We start from the raw sequence: 25541 nt of genomic DNA on the forward strand, positions 1-25541 counted from the left end.
CTTTCTGATTATAGTAAACCAGGACTAGACGGGGATTAAAAGATTTTGACTTCGTCAGCAGCATTCAGCTCAGAAACTAAGCAAGTCGGAGGATAGGAGGTCGTCGTTCGCGATAACCGCATGCATAGATTTTTTAGCAAATTCCAACATCACGGTCCCGGCTATAGCCTACCTGTCAGGTCACTTCTGCTGTGGGTATCACGTTGGTGCGACCGACAGAGCACATTTCAGCTCAGCTGATCCATTTTTTTTCTCAATTTGGTCAAGATGGCAGAACTGGTAAGTGAATATGAGAAATATGTTTTAATTTATTCCAAAAATGTGCAGCATAGGCTAGGACTACTAGATACAGACCTTTGGGAAAAAGGAATAGATTAATTTACATAGAATATAATATCTAAATTTCTCAACAAGGTAGGCTACGTTGACTGGAGTAAAAGTCGCTCAAGTGCTACTAATAGGCTACTTTATCACTAATCCTCAATGGAATGTAGACTCGAGTTTAACTCCATCTGCTGTAATTTTTCAGCAAGTGCTGATCATACGAGGCACGCACACACGGACGTCAGTCTTGTCGACATCATGCAGCATCAATTTATTATGGCGCCCTCAATGTGCACTGTGTTATTTATTAATTTCATTAAGGCAATACGTGTTTTTATACCAATCTAGGCTATGCTCTATAATTTTCATGTAAAGTGCAATTTTCTTGAAAACTGAGCAGTGTTCTATGTTTGCTTGAAGCATACAGACTACTGTTGAAAACATGTAAAACATGTATTTTGTGTTCTTCCGTTTCTGAAGAGAACTGTGGCTACTGGTGACCATCCTAACAAATCTGATAGAAATAAATGCAGTCCAATCTCCCTTGACCAAGAGGTTGTGCGAAGACTGGTAAGCTTTATGTTATTTTGATTAACTTACCAATATGAACCCTATTCTGAAGAACATTTTAGTTTTTTTTGTACATGAGTGTATGTTCAACATGACTTCTGGATATGTGAAGAAAATGTATGGTACTTTGTTCTCAGTCAGTTCCATTCAGTGGTCGTATCAGAGGTGGGATGAGGCCTGGAAAGAAGATCATTGTGATGGGGATAGTGAATCCTGAGCCTGACAGGTACATTGGACACACCCACATCATGTCTGCATACCAAATGGCACCTTTTTCCCTATACAGTGCACTACTTTTGACCAGAGCCCTGGTCAAAAGTTGTGCACTATAAAGGGAAAAGGTTTCCATTTGGGACGTCGAGCATGACTATCCTTTATCAGATACCAGTTAGCTCAGCTACAAATAATATTGTAGTGTGGCTTACATACAGTACCTTAGAAAAACCTGCTCTAAGTTGTATTGGAATTCTATTGCCATGTGGAGTGGGAAAATGCCACAGAAGTTGGGAGGATGGAAGTGTCAATGTCAGGATTGTAATCCACTTTGTACAAGGTCAGTAAGTACCGTAGATGTAAACAATGAAACACAAAATATATAACAGACGTAGACTACCTTTTCTAACACACTTACCTTTTTTGGTCTTTGTGGTTACCCAGCTTTGACATCAGTCTGGCCTGTGGGTGTGGCACAGTGGAGGAGGCTCCTCCCATTGACGTGGCACTGGAGCTCTGTGCCAGGTTCGAGGACCGCCAGTTCCTACGCAAGGCCTGTGTCTCAGGTATCTGGGGCGACGCTGAGAAGCCCATCCCCTACTTCCCCTTCATCGAGGATCAACCTTTCCGGGTATGTGGAGGATCTTCATTTCTTCTCAGTGGCTCATCTTTGTACTCCACCCTTTGATAGTGTCACTGAATCCTGCAATTTATAGCATAGGGTTATGATTATAATATAGGTTCTAATGTGATTATAGCATAGGGTTAGGTTTACATAGGAATAAACAGATACATTTAATATTGTTTCATAGGATTAAGCACGTTTTGAGAACTCTGAAATAAAGTGTCAGGTATCATTCAGGTTCAAGAAGGTATCACATGATTTAAGACTCACAATACAACAATATGGTTGAACTTCCTCCCCTCCCGTTGTTTCTTCCCCAGATCGAGATCCATTGTGAACTACTGCGTTTCCGTGTATTTGTGGATGGACACCAGCTCTTTGATTTTTACCACCGGGTGCGATGCTTACTGGATATTGACACATTAAGGATTAATGGTAGTCTGACCATTACCAAACTCGGATAGAAGGAAGAAGGACTATGTAGGATGCACCTTACGGAAGTGGTAATGGAACCTTGCCTGCCGCAATCCTCACACTTGGCAATAATGTGGACATCGGCTTGAAAGCAATGTCTTAGCCTCTTTGAGCCTTAGCTGACAAAATCGATTGCAAAGCAATGTTCTGTCTTCGGATTTTCGATAGGATGTAGCCTACCTATTTCTCTTAGTTGTGATTTATTTTTTGTTTCATGGTATTGAGTGCTGTTGGTTTGAGATGGTCATGAAATAAAAAGGCTTCCAGGATAAAAATAAAACTTTAATTGATCAGAGATCTTGAGATTCTCAGGACAGTGCCCTGCCGTGGGTGCTGTCCTTCTGCATGATAATACAAAAATAATGTTTCTTCTGGGAATATACTTTTCCATTACCTCTACACAGCTTTGGGTCAGCTTGCTGTGTAGGGGAATAATACAACATACATTACATTCAGTATACTACAAAATACTACTACCAGTGGTGTAAAGTACTTAAGTAAAAATACTGTAAAGTACTACTTAAGTCGTTTTTTTGGGTATCTGTACTTTACTTTACTATTCATATTTTTGACAACTTTTACTTTTACTTCAGTACATTCGTAAAGAAAATAATGTACTTACATTTTACTCCATACATTTTCCCTGACACCCAAAAGTACTCGTTACATTTCGAATGCTTAGCAGGACAGGAAAATGTTCCAATTCACACATTAATCAAGAGAACATCCCTGGTCATCCCTACTGCCTATGATCTGACTTTCACTTTTACTTGAGTCATTTTCTATTAAGGTATCTTCTTTACCTTTACTCAAGTATGACAATTGGGTACTTTTCTCACCAGTGACTACTACTCAGTATTACTACAGCCAGTGCAGATGTATTTTGGATGCAGACTATTCTCCACTTGTCCATGTAGTCTATGATCTGCTTCCAAAGCAGTGGGAAAACCAAAAGCTCTTGTTGCATGCTGGGTAATATTCGGAGAGAGAAGGGGCCAAAGTCGGATCATCATCATAACCGGCTGACTCAACCTTAGCTAGTTGTCTCTGTCAGAGCGAAACCACCTTGCTGTCTTGTTTTAAGTCTGACAAGTGTCCACTACATCTGAACCATGGGAATGAATGGTGAAGATCTTAAGGTATGCCGAAATGTTTATTGGTACACTGCCATCCAACCCGGATACAGGATACAATGAGACTAGCTAACGCAAGCAAGCAAGCAAGCTAGCGAGAGATGGGAGGACAACTTGATAGCTAGCTAACAGTTAGCTACAAATGTCAGTGCATTAGCAAGCATCACAACTACCTACAAAGCTAGCTAGTTACTTTGTCACTTCTGCCCTCGATATCGAATCTATGTAGAAATATATTTTCATAATAATTTAGCCTACTGCTAGCTAGCTATTCATTCGCATAGGCTACCAGGTTGTTGTTATTAGATTGCTAGCTACGACATTTGTGCTGGCTAGTGGTAGCTAGCTACACTGGCTACGTATCAAGGCTAACAGCCAGCCAGCTAGCTAGCTATCCCCCCTGCCCTCCCCATCTGATGGAGAGCAAGGTGTATGCCAGCTATGGCCTGTTTTCCAATCTAGCCTAAGCCTGGCTGGCACGTATGGTAATTTAGCTGTTAGTTAGTATAATCAAAATGATTTATTCAGCTAGCTAGCTAGTTAACTATCTGGTTGACGTTAGCTATTTGGCTAGCTAACTAACTTGCTTGGGTTAAGTCGATAATCGGCAACAAATGATTATAGGGAGGGTTGAGTGATGATCTTTGTTTTGTTTACCCAGAGGTTTCCAGATAGTGTTTTGTCATCACCTGTCAGTTTTAGGCTTGTTGACAGACAGTCTAATTTGGTGAAAAAATGGTGAATGACTAACTAGCTGGACAGGACAGAGGGTAGGAGGACACCTGTTTCTGATGTGTCAATTAGTTAACAATGTTGTGTTATAAACAGATTAATGTTGTGTTATAAACAGATTAATGTTGCATTATAAACATATAATGTTGCATTATAATATGTTGAATCATAAACATTCATTCCACATACCATATCATGCAATCATAGAGCCCATAAAACAGGAATAGGCAGTGTTATTTGTTGTGAATAGCCAATACAATAGCTATCATCAGCTAATTTGTATTTAATGCCATCTTGCTTTCTTAGACAGTATCAGACGCCACTTCAAGTAGCCTAGAGATTTAACAATGTTTCAAATGCTTTCCAAGGTTTCATGTCAAGACATTCTAGGCCTAGGATATCTACTCAAGGCCTCATGGGCATTAATTTTCTGTTCTAAAACATTGTGTCCAGTTTTGACTCAGAACTGTACTTTCACCGCTCTAGTCTGGATGCGAGTAAAGCACAATTTAGGCTTAAGAGTGCATTGTGCAAGTTCAGCCTTGAGCATCCAAAAAGAACATCAATAGTTATTCTATTTCTATGCCCTATGTCTGGTTTAGTGATGAAATCGAAATTGTCAAGGAAATGGATCACACGTGGAGGCACAACATGCCTAGGCCTATGATCTAAGTCTAATATTTCAAAAGGAGGCATTCTACATATCTTGACAGGCCTATGTCAATATACAAATACTACACGCACACAACCCTTAGGTCCATGCAAACACAAATTGGGTACAAAGTTAATTGGTTGAAGTAATTAGGCTAGTTTAAATAAACACAAATGATATTTGTACTGATAAAAGAAAGTGTAGCTCATTTTCAGTTCTCATTTGCTACTATTTAGGTGGGTCATAAGAAATGAGTGTCAACATTGCCTTTCTGGCCTTTTCTACATCACAACACCACTTCGCCATTATCACTTAATTACTGTCAATTTGAAAACAATCTGTCCACTCTTAGCCTGGAGAGCTTTGGTAATTTAATTTGGGTTAAGGCTGAAGCAACACACCAGACAAAGAAAACAGCCTAGATCCTAGACTCCACCAGAGACCGCTTCTAGGTCTGTAGGCTAACACGTTGATGTTTTGTAAATTCTGACCTTTTAGTCCTCCGAAATCTGTTTCTAAGAGGGAAATGGTGTAAATTCTTGCATTTATGCGCCCTTCATTGTTTGGTCACACTGACTAGTGTCTTTCCCCTCCATAGGTGTAATCTCAAGGCATAGTGTGACTGCTTCAGGACCATGGAGCCGGACGTGATCCGCATGTACTCCTCCTCCCCACCCCCAATGGAGGACGGAGCTGAGGAAGAGGACGACGAGTTTGGGGACTTTGGGGGCTTCTCTGGAGTTCCGACCAGCGCCAGCTTCACTGAGTTTGACACCCCAGCGACCTTCAACCAGACCCCATCCTTGGCCGCCACCTCACCACCCGAACTCCTCAACAATGGAGGGGTGGTTGGGTTGTCAAACCTCAGCTCAGGTCCCGTGGGAAGGGGTCCCGTGGTCGAGCGCTCCAACTCCAAGTCAAATGGTGTCGTGCCGGGTGGCTACCAGTACGACAGTCCTTCGGAGAGAACTGTGAATGTGGAGGAGTTGAAAAAGCTTGCCGACCACACTCGAGACAATAATAATTCTACCTCCCTGGACATATCTGGGAGGGGTCAGACTGACCACATAGACAAGCCCGTTGATTGCAACGGTGGGGTCGCGGAGGTTCTGACCAACGGCTTTGCTACTTTTGAAATAGAGGGAAGCCCATCTTCGCAGAATTCGATCCACTCTAAAAAGAAAGGAACCACCACAGAGTGTGCAGACTACTGCCCTCCCAGCAGCCCCGAGGACGACTTTGCGGATTTTTCTGCTTTTTCTAACGCAGATGTTCAAGGACACGCCAGCGAGGTGACAAACCGCACGAGCGAGAACAATCCCAACCGGGACGAACGGCTGGCAGAGGACACCTGCCAGCAACGGAGGCAGCAGGAACACTCTAATGTAGAGCAGGGAATCAGCTCAGAGGACAACGTCAGGGACACTCACTTTATAACTGGATCCAACGACATCGCTGGCTCTGATTCTCTATCGCACCCTGCTGAGGCTCGAGACACTGATGAAGGCTTGAGCAACGGGGGCGGGGGCTTTCATAGAGACACTGCTAACTCTGAACAAAGGAACGTAGACCCGGACTTTGCACACGAGCACTCTGCTCCTGAGGTGGTTATTAGTGAGGATTCTGCCCCAGAGGAGGTTTGTAGTGAGGACTCTGTCCCCAAGGTAGTTTGTATTGAGGACTCTACCCAAGAGGTGGTTTGTGGCGAGGACTCTGCCTCCAAGGCACTTTATGTTGACGAACCGGTCACCCAAAATGGTGTGGATTTGGAGCAGTCGGAAGAGGAGGGGGCAGAAGAAGAGGCAGGTGTCAGTGAAAACAGGGTTTTGCCCTATACAGACGATGAAGATTGGAATGGTGAGCAAGCAGACGAGAAGCCGGGGTCCGGAAACGAAACAGAAACAGAGACTGAAACGTCTTTCGGTCGACCGCTGTCCACGGACGCCCTTGAGGAGTACGGCGACATCAGCACGACGGGCTCGGTGCCCTCGCCGCCGCTCCAAGAGGAGACGGCCACGCCTGCTGACCACAGCCAACTGCCGGAGGACGACGATGGTGAAGACTTTGGTGACTTTGGAGACTTCGGGGACGTGGCCTCTTTTAGCGGACAGGGCTTTGCTGACTTTGACCAGCCAGAGTTGCAACTAGAGGAACTCACACAGGAACTAGTGGACGACGACAAAGACTTTGGCGATTTCGACGCCCCCAACAGCCACATTGTTGGTGGGAAGGCAATTGAGGACGAAGATGGGGGGAAGTTTGCCGATTTTCCCGGCAGCGACAGTTTTGCAGACTTTAGCTCAGCTCCAGTTGGTGCCGACCCTGATGCAGATGCTGGTTGGAATGCCTTTGATGAGCCTGAACAGGGTCAAGGGGAGGGCGATTCCTGGGCTGCATTTGGAGAGGAGCCGACCATCGCTGCTCCTTTGGAAACGGGTGAAGACGACTGGCAGGAGAGTGAACCTGTAGCAGCCCCTCCACCCAGCAGCCATCAGATCAGTAGGAGAGACAGTCAACCGGTACGTTTTTCTGTGCAAGTTTGACCACTCAGGGTTTGAACTCGGTTCTCCTGCGCACCACAATCACATATTACGCTTCTGAGCTAAAGGCTCAGGGAGCCAATACAAGTTGTCAAGTCTCAGGCAAGATAACTCATCATGCGAGTGTTTCTGAACCACCTCTGTAGCGTTCAGAAATGTAGCATACTTGACAGGAAGGTAGTGGTGTTTAAAAACCCCTCTTACACTAATCAAAGGTTCCCTATTGAATGTTGTTATAATGCACTATCCAGGAACAGTATGCTCAATGACACTTTTAGGGGAATTCTGACGCTCTCATGACGTTTATCACTAGAGTAGTAGAGAGCCGTACACCTGCCCTGCCTTAGGAATGTGACCAGGCAGGGAATTCCACCTTCTCAAGGACATACCATTTAGCAATGCCCTTTCTTGTCCTTGCTATTGGAGTCAGGCACTACAACTTATTGAGGATTTGAAATGTGTTGATTTAGTCACGTCGGTCATTGTTGAACAGGATACAGCTTTATTGTCCATCGAGACAGACATTTATATTTGAGCTGTCTGTCTATTGTATTGTGCATCCCCTGTACAGCAATGCAGGCTAACTGCCAGCTGCCACACGTGACAACAGAAGATTTATTCAACCCGTATCTTATTCAACAATGTTGGTCGTTATCATGTGTTTGTTATACCAGGCGGCGCTGTGCAGTCGGCTGGAGAAGCTCTTTCAGGAAATGTTCCCCGAAGCACTTGCCCCGCAAGTGGGGGAGGAGGTGGTCCCCCTCAAAACCCTGCTGGAGCCTCCTGTGAGGTTACAGCAGGAAGTGCGTGAAATGAAGAGCAGTGTGCCAGACAATGGGTGAGAGAAATGTGCCCCTTTTAATTAGGGCTGGGACGATACTAGGATTGCAATATTTCTTCCATGGCAAAAATGAAAACACGAAGCAAATCAAACTCTTTGATCCTTAAAAACCTGCTGTATGTCAAATATTGTGTGCTATAGCTTGGAAAATAAATAAATGTGACTCTGGATGACAACATAATGACGTTTGTTTCCAACATTAGGGCTGTTTTCCTAAAGAAGTTAAAACGCTTCGTGTTTTGTTTCCTTGTCACGATGCTAACGAGTATTGCGATGCTAGTATCGTCCAGACCCTACTTTTAATCTCCTTACTATAAAGTTAGGCTAATATCCCATAACTACACACAATCTCATCAATACACAGAAAGACTCACCAGGTGTCAACACATTTTTGGTCTGCTTAATCTTTTTTTATACAACAAAAATATACTGTTACTGTGTCTGTATACTACGTCAAGAATTTTTGCGTACTACTATGACGTTTTTAAAAAAACGTTCTTGCTTTGTCATCGTTGTCCGTTGCTACAGGGTCGTGGGGGACGTGTTGTGGAGGCAACTGCTGGACATCCACGAGGCGTTTGGCCTGCGGCACCAGTGGGGCGGCTCGCACAGCAACAAGACACTACTCTGCTCCCTGGGCATCGACATTAGAAACATTGTGAGTTCTGCAGCTGGGTCACCAGTCATCACATTGCCTGTGTCCCAAATGGCACCCTATTCCCTATATAGTGCCCATAGGGCTCTGGTCAGCAGTAGTGCACACTATAGGGAATAGGGTGCCATTTGGAACATGCCATTCTCCCCCTTTCTGTGACCTTGTCCTTTTTTTTATTAAAGGCTCTGTGAAAGAAACACTAACCGTGATTGTATTTCAGATGAATTGCGAGAATGTTTTGACTTCTCGTCTGTCTAATGGAATAAGGCTGTTTATAAGACTATTTTTAGCAGAGAGAGGAGGAATGATTGTGAAATGTGTTCTGTGTTTCCCCACAGCTGTTCACAGGTCAGAAGAAGCAGCCAGTGATAGTTCCCATGTATGCTGCCAGCCTGGTGAGTTAACTATAGGCTGCAAGGATGTACAGTGGGGAAAAAAAGTATTTAGTCAGCCACCAATTGTGCAAGTTTTCCCACGTAAAAAGATGAGAGAGGCCTGTAATTTTCATCATAGGTACACGTCAACTATGACATACAAAATGAGGAAAAAAAATCCAGAAAATCACATTGTAGGATTTTTAATGAATTTATTTGCAAATTATGGTGGAAAATAAGTATTTGGTCACCTACAAACAAGCAAGATTTCTGGCTCTCACAGACCTGTAACTTCTTCTTTAAGAGGCTCCTCTGTCCTCCACTCGTTACCTGTATTAATGGCACCTGTTTGAACTTGTTATCAGTATAAAAGACACCTGTCCACAACCTCAAACAGTCACACTCCAAACTCCACTATGGCCAAGACCAAAGAGCTGTCAAAGGACACCAGAAACAAAATTGTAGACCTGCACCAGGCTGGGAAGACTGAATCTGCAATAGGTAAGCAGCTTGGTTTGAAGAAATCAACTGTGGGAGCAATTATTAGGAAATGGAAGACATACAAGACCACTGATAATCTCCCTCGATCTGGGGCTCCACGCAAGATCTCACCCCGTGGGGTCAAAATGATCACAAGAACGGTGAGCAAAAATCCCAGAACCACACGGGGGGACCTAGTGAATGACCTGCAGAGAGCTGGGACCAAAGTAACAAAGCCTACCATCAGTAACACACTACGCCGCCAGGGACTCAAATCCTGCAGCGCCAGACGTGTCCCCCTGCTTAAGCCAGTACATGTCCAGGCCCGTCTGAAGTTTGCTAGAGTGCATTTGGATGATCCAGAAGAGGATTGGGAGAATGTCATATGGTCAGATGAAACCAAAATAGAACTTTTTGGTAAAAACGCAACTTGTCGTGTTTGGAGGACAAAGAATGCTGAGTTGCATCCAAAGAACACCATACCTACTGTGAAGCATGGGGGTGGAAACATCATGCTTTGGGGCTGTTTTTCTGCAAAGGGACCAGGACGACTGATCCGTGTAAAGGAAAGAATGAATGGGGCCATGTATCGTGAGATTTTGAGTGAAAACCTCCTTCCATCAGCAAAGGCATTGAAGATGAAACGTGGCTGGGTCTTTCAGCATGACAATGATCCCAAACACACCGCCCGGGCAACGAAGGAGTGGCTTCGTAAGAAGCATTTCAAGGTCCTGGAGTGGGCTAGCCAGTCTCCAGATCTCAACCCCATAGAAAATCTTTGGAGGGAGTTGAAAGTCCGTGCTGCCCAGCGACAGCCCCAAAACATCACTGCTCTAATAATAATAATAATAATAATAATAATAATAATATGCCACTTAGCAGACGCTTTTATCCAAAGCGACTTACAGTCATGCGTGCATACATTTTTGTGTATGGGTGGTCCCGGGGATCGAACCCACTACCCTGGCGTTACAAGCGCCGTGCTCTACCAGCTGAGCTACAGAGGACCACGGTCAAGATCTCACCCCGTGGGGTCAAAATGATCACAAGAACGGTGATCTCTAGAGGAGATCTGCATGGAGGAATGGGCCAAAATACCAGCAACAGTGTGAGAAAACCTTGTGAAGACTTACAGAAAACGTTTGACCTGTGTCATTGCCAACAAAGGGTATATAACAAAGTACCGTATTGGTCCGAATATAAGACGACCCTGATTATAAGACGACCCCCCGTTTTTCAACACAAACATTTAGAAAAACAGATTTGCAGACTAGATTTGCCGAACAAAGAACTTCATTTTATTTTAAAATAACAATATTAAAAACACAGTGAATTAAACACAAAGGCAAACTATGTACAGTATGATTCAAAATTAATATCAAGCAATAATAAAGCAACATTTTTAAATAACAGAGAAAATACAGGCCACACATTTAACTAAACTTAACAAAAATTCGCCAAACTTCTCCTCCGATGTCTCTCTATCCCTCACACACGTCCTCTGCCCCGCTGTGTTCGCTCTCGCTGTCATCGCTCCCCAGCTGCTCCGCTTCCACCGGCTCCTCCCAAAGCACGTCGTCCTCGCTGCCGTCCAATGCATTTGAGATGCAACATTTTTTAAAGCCATCGATGATGCTCTGTGAGGGAATAGCATCCCATGCATGCAGGATCCATTCACACAGTAGACGGACTGACGGCTTCTGTATTTTCCCGGTCGGTGTGAGTGCGTGGTTGCCAGACAGGAGCCACTCTGTGTATTTTTTTCGCAGGTTATCCTTGAAAGGCTTGTTCACAACTACGTCCAACACCTGTAGCTGGCTTGTCATTCCCCCTGGTATGATCACAAGATCCCCGTTCATTGCTCGCACCTGACTTTTCACGGGCTCAGTCAGATGTCCGCGGAACGCATCCAGAACGAGCATGTTCCTCCTCTTCCTCAGTCCCCCGTAGCGTGCGCCCCACACAACCTTTAGCCAGTCCACTACAAGCCCCGACTCCATCCAGCCCTTCTCCTGGGCGCGCACAATAATGCCAGCTGGCATTGGGTCCTTTGGCACAGTCTTACGCTTAAGAATGACATACGGGGGGAGTTTGCTGCCACCAGCGAGACATGTCAACATGACAGTGACGCGGCTCTTCTCGTTGCCCGTTGATTTCACCAACACAGACTTTTCTCCCTTTCTATTGACAGTCACCGATGTTGGCATGTCGAAATAAACGGGTGTCTGATCAGCATTGCCGATCTGATCCAGCGGGTAGGAGTGCTTCTTCCTCAGGTTGATAACAAAGCGCTGAAACGAAAGCAGCTTCTCTCCGAAGTCTGACGGCAGGCGTTGGGCCAAACTCGTTCTCCGTCTAAGTGACAGTCCATTACGCCGCATCATCCTACGACACCAGCCGAGGCTGGCTTTAAATCCAGTGATGTTGAGCTCTCTGGCGATTTCCAGGGCCTTAACCTGGATGACAGCTCTGGTAATGGGCATTCCCTCACTTCTTTTTTCCCTGACATATTCAAAAACCCTCCGGTCAACCTCAATGAAACGACCACTTTGAGGACCACGGAAGGATTTTCGCTGACTGTTAGCATCTTTTAGACGTTGTTTTTCTGCTCGCCATCTTCTTACATTACACTCAGTGACCCCGAATGTCTTGGCAGCTTGGCAGTTGTTAGATGACTCTGCCTTATTGACAACCATTATTTTGAAATTGGCATCATAGCTCCTCCGCTGTTGTTTATTGACCTGGCCCACTTTTGAGCCACTTGTCTCTAAATGGTCAGCCTGTCTTTCCATCTTTAAACACCGGTAACGGGCTGGTTGTTAAGGACGCCTCTTCCCTCCGTCCGGAACGAATTTTTGGCGCCATCTGTGCCCGCGAATGTGTATTGACATTTAAAGGGAGCGCCGAAGAAGAGAAACTGCGCTCTGAATACTAGACCCCGAATATAAGACGACCCGACTTTTTTGGACCTATTTCGAGGGGAAAAAAGGCCGTCTTATATTCGGACCAATACGGTATTGAGAAACTTTTGTTATTGACCAAATACTTATTTTCCACCATAATTTGCAAATAAATTCATAAAAAATCCTACAATGAGATTTTCTGGATTTGTTTTTCTCATTTTGTCTGTCATAGTTGACGTGTACCTATGATGAAAATTACAGGCCTCTCTCATCTTTTTAAGTGGGAGAACTTGCACAATTGGTGGCTGACTAAATACTTATTTTCCCCACTGTATTGATCTCTCCCTAGTTCAAGATTAGGCCTTCAAACCACCCACTTGCTCCCTCAATTGTTTTACCCCTCTCGAAGAAATGGACCAAGAGACAAATGAACTCAAGGGTTATAACATTTTAAAAAATTGGGTGACATTATTGTCAACTGGTTGCAAAAAAAATTTCACTGACACATACAGTACCAGTCAAAAGTTTGGACACACCTACTCATTCCAGGGTTTTTCTTTATTTTTACTATTTTCTACATTGTAGAATAATAGTGAAGACATCAAAACTATGAAATAACACATGGAATCATGTAGTAACCAAAAAAGTGTTAAACAAATCAAAATATATTTTATATTTGAGGTTCTTCAAAGTAGCCACCCTTTGCCTTGATGACAGCTTTGCACACTCTTGGCATTCTCTCAACCAGCTTCACCTGGAATTATTTTCCAACAGTCTTGAAGGAGTTCCCACATATGCTGAGCACTTGTTGGCTGCTTTTCCTTCACTCTGCGGTCCGACTCATCCCAAACCATCTGAATTGGGTTGAGGTCGGGGGAATGTTAAGGCCAGGTCATCTGATGCAGCACTCTATCATCACTCTCCTTCTTGGTCAAATAGCCCTTACACAGCCTGGAGGTGTGTTGGGTCATTGTCCTGTTGAAAAACAAATGATAGTCCAACTAAGCCCAAACCAGATGGGATGGCGTATAACTGCAGAATGCTGTGGTAGCCATGCTGGTTAAGTGTGCCTTGAATTCTAAATAAATCACAGACAGTGTCACCAGCAAAGCACCCCCACACCATAACACCTTCTCCTCCATGCTTTACGGTGGGAACCACACATGCAGAGATCATCCGTTCACCTACACCGCGTCTCCCAAAGCCACTGCGGTTGGAACCAAAAATCTCAAATTTGGACTCCAGACCAGAGGACAAGTTCCACCGGTCTAATGTCCATTGCTCATGTTTCTTGGCCCAAGCAAGTCTCTTCTTATTATTGGTGTCATTTTTTGCAGCAATTCGACCATGAAGGCCTGATTCACACAGTCTTCTCTGAACAGTTGATGTTGAGATGTGTCTGTTACTTGAACTCTGTGAAGCATTTATTTGGGCTGCAATTTCTGAGGCTGGTAACTAATGAACTTATCCTCTGCAGCAGAGGTAACTCTGGGTCTTCCATTCCTGTGGCAGTCCTCATGAGAGCCAGTTTCATCATAGCGCTTGATGTTTTTTGCGACTGCACTTGAAGAACCTTTCAAAGTTCTTGACATTTTCCGTATTGACTGACCTTCATGTCTTAAAGTAATGATGAATTGTTGTTTTCTCTTTGCTTATTTCAGCTGTTCTTGACATAATATGGACTTGGTCTTTTACCAAATAGGGCTATCCTCTGTATACCCACCCTACCTTGTCACAGCACAACTGATTGGCTCAAACGCATTAAGAAGGAAAGAAATTCCACAAATTCACTTTTAAGAAGGCACACCTGTTAATTGAAATGCATTCCAGGTGACTACCTCATGAAGCTGGTTGAGAGAATGCCAAGAGTGTGCAAAGCTGTCATCAAGGCTATTTGAATATTTTGATTTGTTTAATACTATTGGTTACTACATGATTCCATATGTGTTATTTCATAGTTTTGATGTCTTCACTATTATTCTACAATGTAAAAATAAAGAAAAACCCTTGAATGAGTAGGTGTGTCCAAACTGTTGACTGGTACTGTATATCCTACAAATATATGGTTGCAACATTCCGGGAACCTTCCCAAAATTCCCAGGTTTTAACCAGAATTTTTAAACTCTATACACATACCAGTATTTAGTACGTTTAGGATGTAACCCTGCCTCTCTGTTACCTAGGGCATGCTGGAACCCACCAAAGAGCCAGTAAAACCCATATCAGCGGCAGAGATGATCGCGTCCATAGCACAACAAGCACCTCCAGTGGCCCCAGCAGAGATCATAAGCACTAGTTCACCAGACACATCCCAGGTTGGGACTCCTAAATTGAATCACTATGGTCCTTTTGGGGCACAGTGTTTTGAATTGTATGTTTTTTCAGGCCTTTTAGATTCATTTCAGGCCTTTTTAGATGCATTTCTTCTCATCAGTAGTCATATGAGTATATACCAGGGCTCTCCAACCCTGATCCTGGAGAGCTACCATCCTGTAGCTTTTCACTCCAACCCTACTCTAGCACACCTGATTCTAATAATTAGCTGGTTGATCAGCAGAACCAGGTTAGTTACAACTGGGGTTGGAGCGAAAATCTAGAGGAGGGTTGCTCTCCAGGAACTGGTTTGGAGACCCCTGGAGGTATATACTGTATTGCAGAGGAGGCTGGTGGGAGGAGCTATAGTAGGATGGGCGCATTGTTGTGACTGGAATGGAATAAATGGAGCCGTGTCAAACATATTGAAACCACATGTTTGACTCTGTTCCATTTATTCCATTCCAGCCATTACAATGAGCCTGTCCTCCTATAGTTCCTCCCACCAGCCTCCACTGCTGTATTGGCTGTAAGGCCAATTGTCACAACTGTATACAATCAATAGAGAGAGTGTGTTTATATATATATGTGTTCTACGGTAATTGGTCTAATGTAGAACCTGAGGTGCTTTTCAAATAAGTTGGCCAAATGATTTGGCTGAGAATACTAAGGTTGAGTTTCTGCCCCACAACATGCGCAGGCATTGCATCAACCAATGGTATCGTGCCACGTCATCAACTGTGCAGCCGGGCATCAGATGGCTCTGTCATATGGGTTACGTTCCCCTGCTCAGACGTTGCATGCATCATCCAATGGTTTTGTGCCACATCTTCGACTGTGTCATCGACTGACAGATTGCTGTAACATATGATGTTGCTTAGCTGATACCTAAAATACCTATCAATCAATCAATTTTATTTTATATAGCCCTTCTTACATCAGCTAATATCTCGAAGTGCTGTACAGAAACCCAGCCTAAAACCCCAAACAGCTAGTAATGCAGGTGTAGAAGCACGGTGGCTAGGAAAAACTCCCTAGAAAGGCGAAAACCTAGGAAGAAACCTAGAGAGGAACCAGGCTATGAGGGGTGGCCAGTCCTCTTCTGGCTGTGCCGGGTGAAGATTATAACAGAACCATGCCAAGATGTTCAAAAATGTTCATAAGTGACAAGCATGGTCAAATAATAATCAGGAATAAATCTCAGTTGGCTTTTCATAGCCGATCATTAAGAGTTGAAAACAGCAGGTCTGGGACAGGTAGGGGTTCCATAACCGCAGGCAGAACAGTTGAAACTGGAATAGCAGCAAGGCCAGGCGGACTGGGGACAGCAAGGAGTCACCACGGCCGGTAGTCCCGACGTATGGTCCTAGGGCTCAGGTCTCTCAGTTGGCTTTTCATAGCCGATCATTAAGAGTTGAAAACAGCAGGTCTGGGACAGGTAGGGGTTTCGTAACCGCAGGCAGAACAGTTGAAACTGGAATAGCAGCAAGGCCAGGCGGACTGGGGACAGCAAGGTGTCATCATGCCCGGTAGTCCTGACGTATGGTCCTAGGGCTCAGGTTCTCAGAGAGAAAGAGAGAACGAGAGAATTAGAGAGAGCATACTTAAATTCACACAGGACACTGGATAAGACAGGAGAAGTACTCCAGGTATAACCAACTAACCCCAGCCCCCCGACACATAAACTACTGCAGCATAAATACTGGAGGCTGAGACAGGAGCGGTCCGGAGACACTGTGGCCCCATCCGAAGAAACCCCCGGACAGGGCCAAACAGGAAGGATATAACCCCACCCACTCTGCCAAAGCACAGCCCCCGCACCACTAGAGGGATATCCTCAACCACCAACTTACAATCCTGAGACAAGGCCGAGTATAGCCCACAGAGGTCTCCACCACAGCACAAACCAAGGGGGGGCGCCAACCCAGACAGGAAGATCACGTCAGTAACTCAACCCACTCAAGTGACGCACCCCTCCCAGGGACGGCATGAAAGAGCACCAGCAAGCCAGTGACTCAGCCCCTGCAACAGGGTTAGAGGCAGAGAACCCCAGTGGAGAGGGGAACCGGCCTGGCAGAGACAGCAAGGGCTGTTCGTTGCTCCAGAGCCTTTCCGTTCACCTTCACACTCCTGGGCCAGACTACACTCAATCATATGACCTACTGAAGAGATAAGTCTTCAGTAAAGACTTAAAGGTTGAGACCGAGTCTGCGTCTCTCACATGGGTAGGCAGACTGTTCCATAAAAATGGAGATCTATAGGAGAAAGCCCTGCCTCCCGCTGTTTGCTTAGAAATTCTAGGGACAATTAGGAGGCCTGCGTCTTGTGACCGTAGCGTACGTATTGGTATGTACGGCAGGACCAACTCGGAAAGATAGGTAGGAGCAAGCCCATGTAACGCTTTATAGGTTAACAGTAAAACCTTGAAATCAGCCCTTGCCTTAACAGGAAGCCAGTGTAGGGAAGCTAGCACTGGAGTAATATGATCAAATTTCTTGGTTCTAGTCAGGATTCTAGCAGCCGTATTTAGCACTAACTGAAGTTTATTTAGTGCTTTATCCGGGTAGCCGGAAAATAGAGCATTGCAGTAGTCTAACCTAGAAGTAACAAATGCATGGATTAATTTTTCTGCATCATTTTTGGACAGAAAATTTCTGATTTTTGCAATGTTACGTAGATGGAAAAAAGCTGTCCTTGAAACAGTCTTGATATGTTCGTCAAAAGAGAGATCAGGGTCAAGAGTAACGCCGAGGTCCTTCACAGTTTTATTTGAGACGACTTTACAACCATCAAGATGAATTGTCAGATTTAACAGAAGATCTCTTTGTTTCTTGGGACCTAGAACAAGCATCTCTGTTTTGTCCGAGTTTAAAAGTAAAAAGTTTTCAGCCATCCACTTCCTTATGTCTGAAACACAGGCTTCTAGCGAGGGCAATTTTGGGGCTTCACCATGTTTCATTGAAATGTACAGCTGTGTGTCATCCGCATAGCAGTGAAAGTTAACATTATGTTTTCGAATAACATCCCCAAGAGGTAAAATATATAGTGAAAACAATAGTGGTCCTAAAACGGAACCTTGAGGAACACCGAAATGTACAGTTGATTTGTCGGAGGACAGACCATTCACAGAGACAAACTGATATCTTTCCGACAGGTAAGATCTAAACCAGGCCAGAACTTGTCCGTGTAGACCAATTTGGGTTTCCAGTCTCTCCAAAAGAATGTGGTGATCGATGGTGTCAAAGGCAGCACTAAGGTCTAGTAGCACGAGGACAGATGCAGAGCCTCGGTCTGACGCCATTAAAAGGTCATTTACCACCTTCACAAGTGCAGTCTCAGTGCTATGATGGGGTCTAAAACCAGACTGAAGCATTTCGTATACATTGTTTGTCTTCAGAAAGGCAGTGAGTTGCTGCGCAACAGCTTTTTCTAAAATTTTTGAGAGGAATGGAAGATTCGATATAGGCCGATAGTTTTTTATATTTTCCGGGTCAAGGTTTGGCTTTTTCAAGAGAGGCTTTATCACTGCCACTTTTAGTGAGTTTGGTACACATCCGGTGGATAGAGAGCTGTTTATTATGTTCAACATAGGAGGGCCAAGCACAGGAAGCAGCTCCTTCAGCAGTTTAGTAGGAATAGGATCCAGTATGCAGCTTGAAGGTTTAGAGGCCATGATTATTTTCATCATTGTGTCAAGAGATATAGTACTAAAACACTTAAGTGTCTCTCCCGATCCCAGGCCCTCGCAGAGCTGTGCAGATCCAGGACAGCTAAGCCCTGGAGGAATACGCAGATTCAAAGAGGAGTCCGTAATTTGCTTTCTAATGGTCATGATCTTTTCCTCAAAGAAGTTCATGAATTTATTACTGCTGAAGTGAAAGCCATCCTCTCTTGGGGAATGCTGCTTTTTAGTTAGCTTTGCAACAGTATCAAAAAGAAATTTTGGATTATTCTTATTTTCCTCGATTAAGTTGGAAAAGTAGGATGATCGAGCAGCAGTGAGGGCTCTTCGGTACTGCACGGTACTGTCTTTCCAAGCTAGTCGGAAGACTTCCAGTTTGGTGTGGCGCCATTTCCGTTCCAATTTCCTGGAAGCTTGCTTCAAAGCTCGGGTATTTTCTGTATACCAGGGAGCTAGTTTCTTATGACAAATGTTTTTCGTTTTTAGGGGTGCAACTGCATCTAGGGTATTGCGCAAGGTTAAATTGAGTTCCTCAGTTAAGTGGTTAACTGATTTTTGTCCTCTGACGTCCTTGGGTAGGCAGAAGGAGTCTGGAAGGGCATCAAGGAATTTTTGTGTTGTCTGAGAATTTATAGCATGACTTTTGATGCTCCTTGGTTGGGGTCTGAGCAGATTATTTGTTGCGATTGCAAACGTAATAAAATGGTGGTCCGATAGTCCAGGATTTTGTGGAAAAACATTAAGATCTACAACATTTATTCCATGGGACAAAACTAGGTCCAGAGTATGACTGTGGCAGTGAGTAGGTCCAGAGACATGTTGGACAAAACCCACTGAGTCGATGATGGCTCCGAAAGACTTTTGGAGTGGGTCTGTGGACTTCTCCATGTGAATATTAAAATCACCAAAAATTAGAATATGATCTGCTATGACTACAAGGTCTGATAGGAATTCAGGAAACTCAGAGAGGAACGCTGTATATGGCCCAGGAGGCCTGTAAACAGTAGCTATAAAAAGTGATTGAGTAGGCTGCATAGATTTCATGACTAGAAGCTCAAAAGATGAAAACGCCATTTTTTTTTTTGTAAATTGAAATTTGCTATCGTAAATGTTAGCAACACCTCCGCCTTTGCGGGATGCACGGGGAATATGGTCACTAGTGTAACCAGGAGGTGAGGCCTCATTTAACACAGCAAATTCATCAGGCTTAAGCCATGTTTCAGTCAGGCCAATCACATCAAGATTATGATCAGTGATTAGTTCATTGACTATGACTGCCTTTGAAGTGAGGGATCTAACATTAAGTAACCCTATTTTGAGATGTGAGGTATCACGATCTCTTTCAATAATGGCAGGAATGGAGGAGGTCTTTATCCTAATAAGATTGCTAGGGTGAACACCGCCATGTTTAGTTTTGCCCAACCTAGGTCGAGGCACAGACACAGTCTCAATGGGTATGGCTGAGCTGACTACACTGACTATGCTATTGGCAGACTCCACTAAGCTGGCAGGTTGGCTAACAGCCTGCTGCCTATCTAGGCGTTGTAATATTTGACAGGCGTCAGCAACGCCTGGGCAGAGGAACGTGCCCATGAAGTGGTAAGCTGATATGTTAAATACCTATCCAGGCGTTGTAAGATATGGCATCGGTCTGCTATGTAGTCTGGTAGGAACTCACCCTTAGACTGCTGAGTTGTTATAAGGGTAGACGCCAGTGGAGGCTGCTGAGGGGAGGACGGCTCATATTAATGACTGGAACGGCACCAGTGGAATGGCATCAAACCAAGTGTTTGTATTTGGTACCATTCCACTGATTCCGCTCCAGCTAGTACCACGAGTCCGTCCTCCCCAATTAAGGTGCCACCAACCTCCTGTGGTAGAAGCAGTCCATTAGCAGGCTTCCTGACCACCTGCACCGGCGAATCACCTGTTGACAAAGATTGTTGCTTTTACTGAGTGTCTCCACCCTCTTCTGAGCCTGTTTGTTCCTCCTTCTCACCAGGACGTGCTCCCGCCCGTCCAGTTTGACTGGAGCAGCAGTGGCCTTACTAACCCCCTGGACGGTAGGTCCCTCCCCCAAACCACCTGCTGAGATATGAACCGTTGTCCCCATTGGCTCTATCCAGAGCTAAGCTATTCTTTTTTTTCCACCACTCAAACTGTTTTGTCCAAACACACAAGCAGCCTAGTCCTGTTTTTGCCTGTTGTCTTCCATTAACTTCCATTGGACAACATCATCTGATGTTTACTTCATCAACCATTGGTCATTACATGTTATAGTTTTAGACAGAGTTTTTGTTGTAAGGACTATAGTATAAGATTACAGAAAATTCTTATCCACATGTTCCAAGATTTTGTGTATTTCATTGCCATGTTGGACCATTTCTGATTTCAGTTGTCAAATCCAGATGCATAAACATATTTATCTCATCAAGTCTTTTCCTTATGCCTTTGTTGTTAGCAACAAATCCAATTATTTTGCAGTTTAGCTAAAAGATCTGCACGGTTCATGCTACAAAGCCATGATGGCCATTCATACTTCAAAATGTCAACGCAGATTTTTCATTAACCTGTAGATAGAATCTCACAATATTTTCTCATTAACACAGCTACGTCAGTTAGCTTGCCCTGGGTCATGTTCATTAGGCATCAAACGGAATAAAACAGAGGGACTACCTGGACTTAAGAAACTCGTAATTTTCCGTTGCAAAATGTTTTCAAACGTTTCGTGCCTACTGAACACGACCCCTGTGCTCTTTCTTTGTAACTAATAATAATGACCAGATCAGCTGCATGTCTTTAAGTGCGTCTCTTTCCTGACTTCTTCTCTGTGTTATAACCCGCTGCCGCCTCGGTCTGCCTGTCCGCTATGTTGAATGTCAAGCGAGTGGAGGCTCGTCTCTGCTCAACCTCGATTTCTTTGGGCCCGTGGAGGACTCTGGCTCTAGCAGCTCCACCTCCATCCCAGGTCAGCACAGGAAACTCCAACCCCCTGACTGCCAGACGCTTTTTCATACATTTGTCTGAATCCCAAATGGACCGTTTGCCCCTACACCCTATGCAGAGACCGTAGAGGATTGGATAGGGGTAAACAATACAGTGATCATTCCACCTGTCTAATCAGAAGGCAAGGTGGACCTACTACCATATATGGCTTACACCCATTGAATCCTCTGAGATCTTCACAAGGTGTAGAGGTCTAGGAGTCCATTTGGGATAAGGCCTTATTCTTTCCCCGATTCCTCGTGTCCTCTCACCTCTCTGTCAAAATGCACTGGGGGAGGTCAGAGAGGAGGAAGCTTGGCTCTTCTCCTCCAATGAGTGTTGGGAAAGAGGCCAGGACGAGGAATGACGATTGTGAAAGAGCCTCTGCCATGCTCACAGTTTTCTCTTCTACTACTATGTGTTTTAGATATCTTCTTGTCTTTGCTTAGATACTAATCTCACTTAATCAAGGTCTTCTTTTTTCTATGTGTTAATAATACCAACTGAACCAAACCCTGAATCAGAATATCTACCCATATTTGGGAATTGGCTACACTTAAGTGTAATAAAGTGCTCCCCCTCCCTTGTTGTGAGTGGAATAGTAGACTGTGTATGTGTCTCGAATAGCTCCCTATTTGGGATGCATCCAATATAATGTGTTTGTTTGGTTAGGTGTGGACCCGGAGCTCTATGAGCTAACCACCGCTAAACTGGACCCCAGTGGCTCTGGGAGCCGTGTGGCTGACGCCTTCGCCCGCCTTATGTCTACTATGGAGAAGACCAGCACCTCCACCAGGTTGGTCTATTACAGCACCTCAAAAATGGATGCATGCAGGGCCATGCACAGACCTTTCAGGGGGAAGGTGCTCAAAATGAAAAAGCCCCCCCCCCCCCCCCCCCCCCCCCGCCCCGCCCCCATACAAAATAAATAAATAGTATAATTCATATCTCGACATTCATAACATAACTGCCTCTGTAGCGCATTTTTTATTTTTAGCATATGCCTATTTATTTCTGCAACAACACCCATCACAAATTGTAAGCAAGCTACTTACAGTGCCTTCTAAAGATATAATTGATATCTGGAAAAGAGGGTAGGCTATCAGTTGATGATTGATGTAAATCTGCTAGTTAGCTAGCTCCATTATTATCTTACACATTGTGATTTAACTTCAATACTCTTAATAACTTCATAATATAGCCTAATATTCATAATCTTCTAACTCATGATATATGGCTGGCTAGTGGTTTGTGTGGATATTTTAGTATATGGTGGTTAGCTAGAGTCTAGACTACCTGTGTTCAGTGCTTAATTTGTAAATCAGGAGGTGGCAGAACAAAAAGTGAGTGCGTGAGGGGGGTGACCTGGGGACCTCTGAGGTACCGGAGCGCATTAGATCTTTTTTTTTTTTACCTTTATGATAAGGTTTTTTATGCATATCATTGCATTTGCGTAGTGGCATAGAGCAGTAGAGTAGAGGCACTTAGAGAAGTTGCACACATGGGGACCATTTTTAGTAGCCTAGGGTCTGGGAAATGTAGTGCCTTTTATAAACACATTTCATGTAATTCTACATCGTTTTACATGACTGGTGGCAGAATCTTTTTTAATACAGCAGAAATGATCTAAATGACAGGCTACTTTGACACTGACAAAGTGAGAATCTGAGATCAATAAAAATGACCTTGTCTTGAGTCCATCAATAGCTTAGGCCTAGGTGTGTGGAGACGCACATTTGCACAATATGAGGAGGAAATTATAGTCCTATAACGGGGTGGCGAACTTGACGTCGTCACAACGACTTGGCGGCAGTGGGTTCAGAACAGCAACGACAAAACGGTATACCATTTTTTAAAATAAATAAATAAATAGATATATCACCACCCAAAAGGGGCAGGTGCTCAGGCACAGGTAGACCCCTATCTGTGCACATGCCTGTATGCATGCATGACTGTAAGTCGCTTTGGATAAAAACATCTGCTAAATGGCATAAATTATAAATGGCACCCTACTCCCTTTATAGTGCACTACCTTTGACCAATAGTAGTGCACTATAAAGGGAATAGGATGCCATTTGGGACGCACACATGTTATTATTGCGCCCCTTGGTGATGAGAATAGAAAAACGATAACCTTGCAAAAAAACATCTCGCTCCCAAACATGAAATCAAACGAAATTGTATTTGTCACATGCACCGAATACAACTGGTGCAGACTTTACAGTGAAATGTTTGCTTACGAGCCCTTTCCAACAATGTAGAGTTCAAAAAATAAAATAGTAACACAAGGAAAAAAAATACACAAGAATGGAGCTATATACAGGGAGTACCAGTACCAGATCCATGTGCAATGATGCTATAAAGGGGATAAGGTTAATATATTTGCAGTCAGTTAGCGCTAATACTTTTAAGTCAAACGTTACTTAGTTAAATGGCGAACAGACATAAACAACCACTGGTATTTATAGACGTGCATGGCTGGAATTACTTTAACCACATTCTAGTTGTGACCCTTTGGAACAGTTGGTCCATTAGAGGGAGACAGATTTTCTAATGTTGCTGTTCGGAGCCCCTTACATCAGCATGCAGACAGGATTTATATGTATATATGGGAGCGTAATAAACACATCTGTAGTAGCAGCCAGAGAGCGCTTGCTACATCTTGGCTCTTACATCTTGGCTCTTACATCTTGGCTCTTTCTCAATTCTCTTTCCTTGATTCCTCATGTCCCCCTGTTCTCCCCTCTGACCTTCTCCAATGCATCTCGAGAAGGAGGTGAGGAAAGAGACGTGAGAAAGCGGCGAAGCCCATGAGGATCTGACTGTGGCACATTCATTTAGTGAAGGATGAATGGAGGTGTCCCAAATGGCACCCTATTCCCTATGCACCTTGGTCAAAAGTAGTGCACCACAAAGGGAATATGGTGCCATTTGGGATGCATCCTGTGTGTGTGTATTCTCCAATAAAAATGGTGTCCCTCTCCTTCTCTCGGATTCTGCAGAAAGCCCCGGAAAGAGGAGAACTTAAGTGAGGAGGCGTTGAAGGTGATTGCAGGGCTACCAGACCTGTCCTTCATGCAGGCCAAGGTGCTGATGTTCCCCACCACGCTGACCCCCCTGGGCAGCTCCTCTGACCCCACACCCGACTGATCTACCCCCCCCCCCCCCCCCCCACATTAATGCCCTTCTCCTCCTTAACACTGTCTGTCATTCTATCGCTATATCATGAAGTTATCATTTTTGCTTCCATGCCATCATTGTTTTGTTATTTTCTCCCTTTTATGTTTTGTTATTTTCAGTTGTTATCTTTTTAATCAAGTGAAGCATTTACTGATTGTCCTTGTGAATGGAGAATGGTTAGTCAGACCTGGACTAGGCTAAGCCTGTAAAGCGAGCTTTGTCAATAGCAGAACAAGAGAACATATTAAAATAGTTTGTTTAATTTATAGATTAAGGTCCTAGAGAGAGGCCATTTGTTTATAATAGGAGAATCAATGTGTACATAATCAGGGACGAATTGCGTTGTTTTTTTAAGGTGGTTTTTATGTTTCTCATTGTGGTGGGCGTGTCAATTTTTGTCTTTGTGAGGAAATGAAACACTGTTTGAACCTCTTCAAAGCGAGGCTCGAATAAAGTGAAGTGGGATATACACTGAGTGTTCAAACCATTAGGAACACCTTCCTAATATTGAGTTGCACCTCCTTTTGCCCTCAGAACAGCCTCAATTCGTCGGGGCATGGACTCTACAAGGTGTCGAAAGCGTTCCACAGGGATGCTGACCTATATTGACTCCAATGCTTCCCACAGTTGTCAAGTTGGCTGGCACACATATAAACAATCCATCTCAATTGTCTCCAGGCTTAAAAATCCTCCTTTAACATGTCTCCTCCCCTTTATCTACACTGATTGAAGTGGATTTAACAAGTGACATCAATAAGGGATCATAGCTTTCACCTGTGTAGTCTGTCATGGAAAGAGCAGGTGTTCCTAATGTTTTGTTCACTCAGTTTTTGACTATACAACAAATATTATATATATATATATG

General features: G+C 44.1%; 2 protein-coding genes across 3 annotated transcripts; both read left to right on the forward strand.

Moving 5' to 3' along the window:
- Positions 1 to 267: 267 nt before the first annotated feature.
- Positions 268 to 2196, forward strand: LOC311113376 (galectin-related protein-like; the record flags this gene model as incomplete). Its single annotated transcript, XM_084156584.1, has 4 exons — positions 268 to 279; positions 1032 to 1120; positions 1552 to 1738; positions 2053 to 2196. 4 exons carry the CDS (start codon positions 268 to 270, stop codon positions 2194 to 2196), a joined length of 432 nt encoding a protein of 143 aa, XP_084012710.1.
- A 1038-nt stretch (positions 2197 to 3234) lies between these two features.
- LOC311113676 (aftiphilin-like) lies at positions 3235 to 24663 on the forward strand. Of its 2 annotated transcripts, XM_084156961.1 has the most exons (10): positions 3235 to 3345; positions 5322 to 7242; positions 7938 to 8101; positions 8633 to 8762; positions 9098 to 9154; positions 14700 to 14831; positions 20514 to 20574; positions 21396 to 21479; positions 22169 to 22292; positions 24499 to 24663. In XM_084156961.1, exons 2-10 carry the CDS (start codon positions 5359 to 5361, stop codon positions 24644 to 24646), a joined length of 2784 nt encoding a protein of 927 aa, XP_084013087.1. In that variant the 5' UTR covers positions 3235 to 3345; positions 5322 to 5358; the 3' UTR covers positions 24647 to 24663. The 2 variants fall into 2 exon arrangements, with proteins under 2 accessions (XP_084013087.1, XP_084013088.1); XM_084156962.1 differs by lacking the exon at positions 21396 to 21479.
- The last annotated feature ends 878 nt before the right edge of the window (positions 24664 to 25541 follow it).

The sequence above is a fragment of the Coregonus lavaretus genome (genome assembly GCF_964263955.1).
Source record: "Coregonus lavaretus genome assembly, chromosome: 40".
Classification (NCBI taxonomy): domain Eukaryota; kingdom Metazoa; phylum Chordata; class Actinopteri; order Salmoniformes; family Salmonidae; genus Coregonus; species Coregonus lavaretus.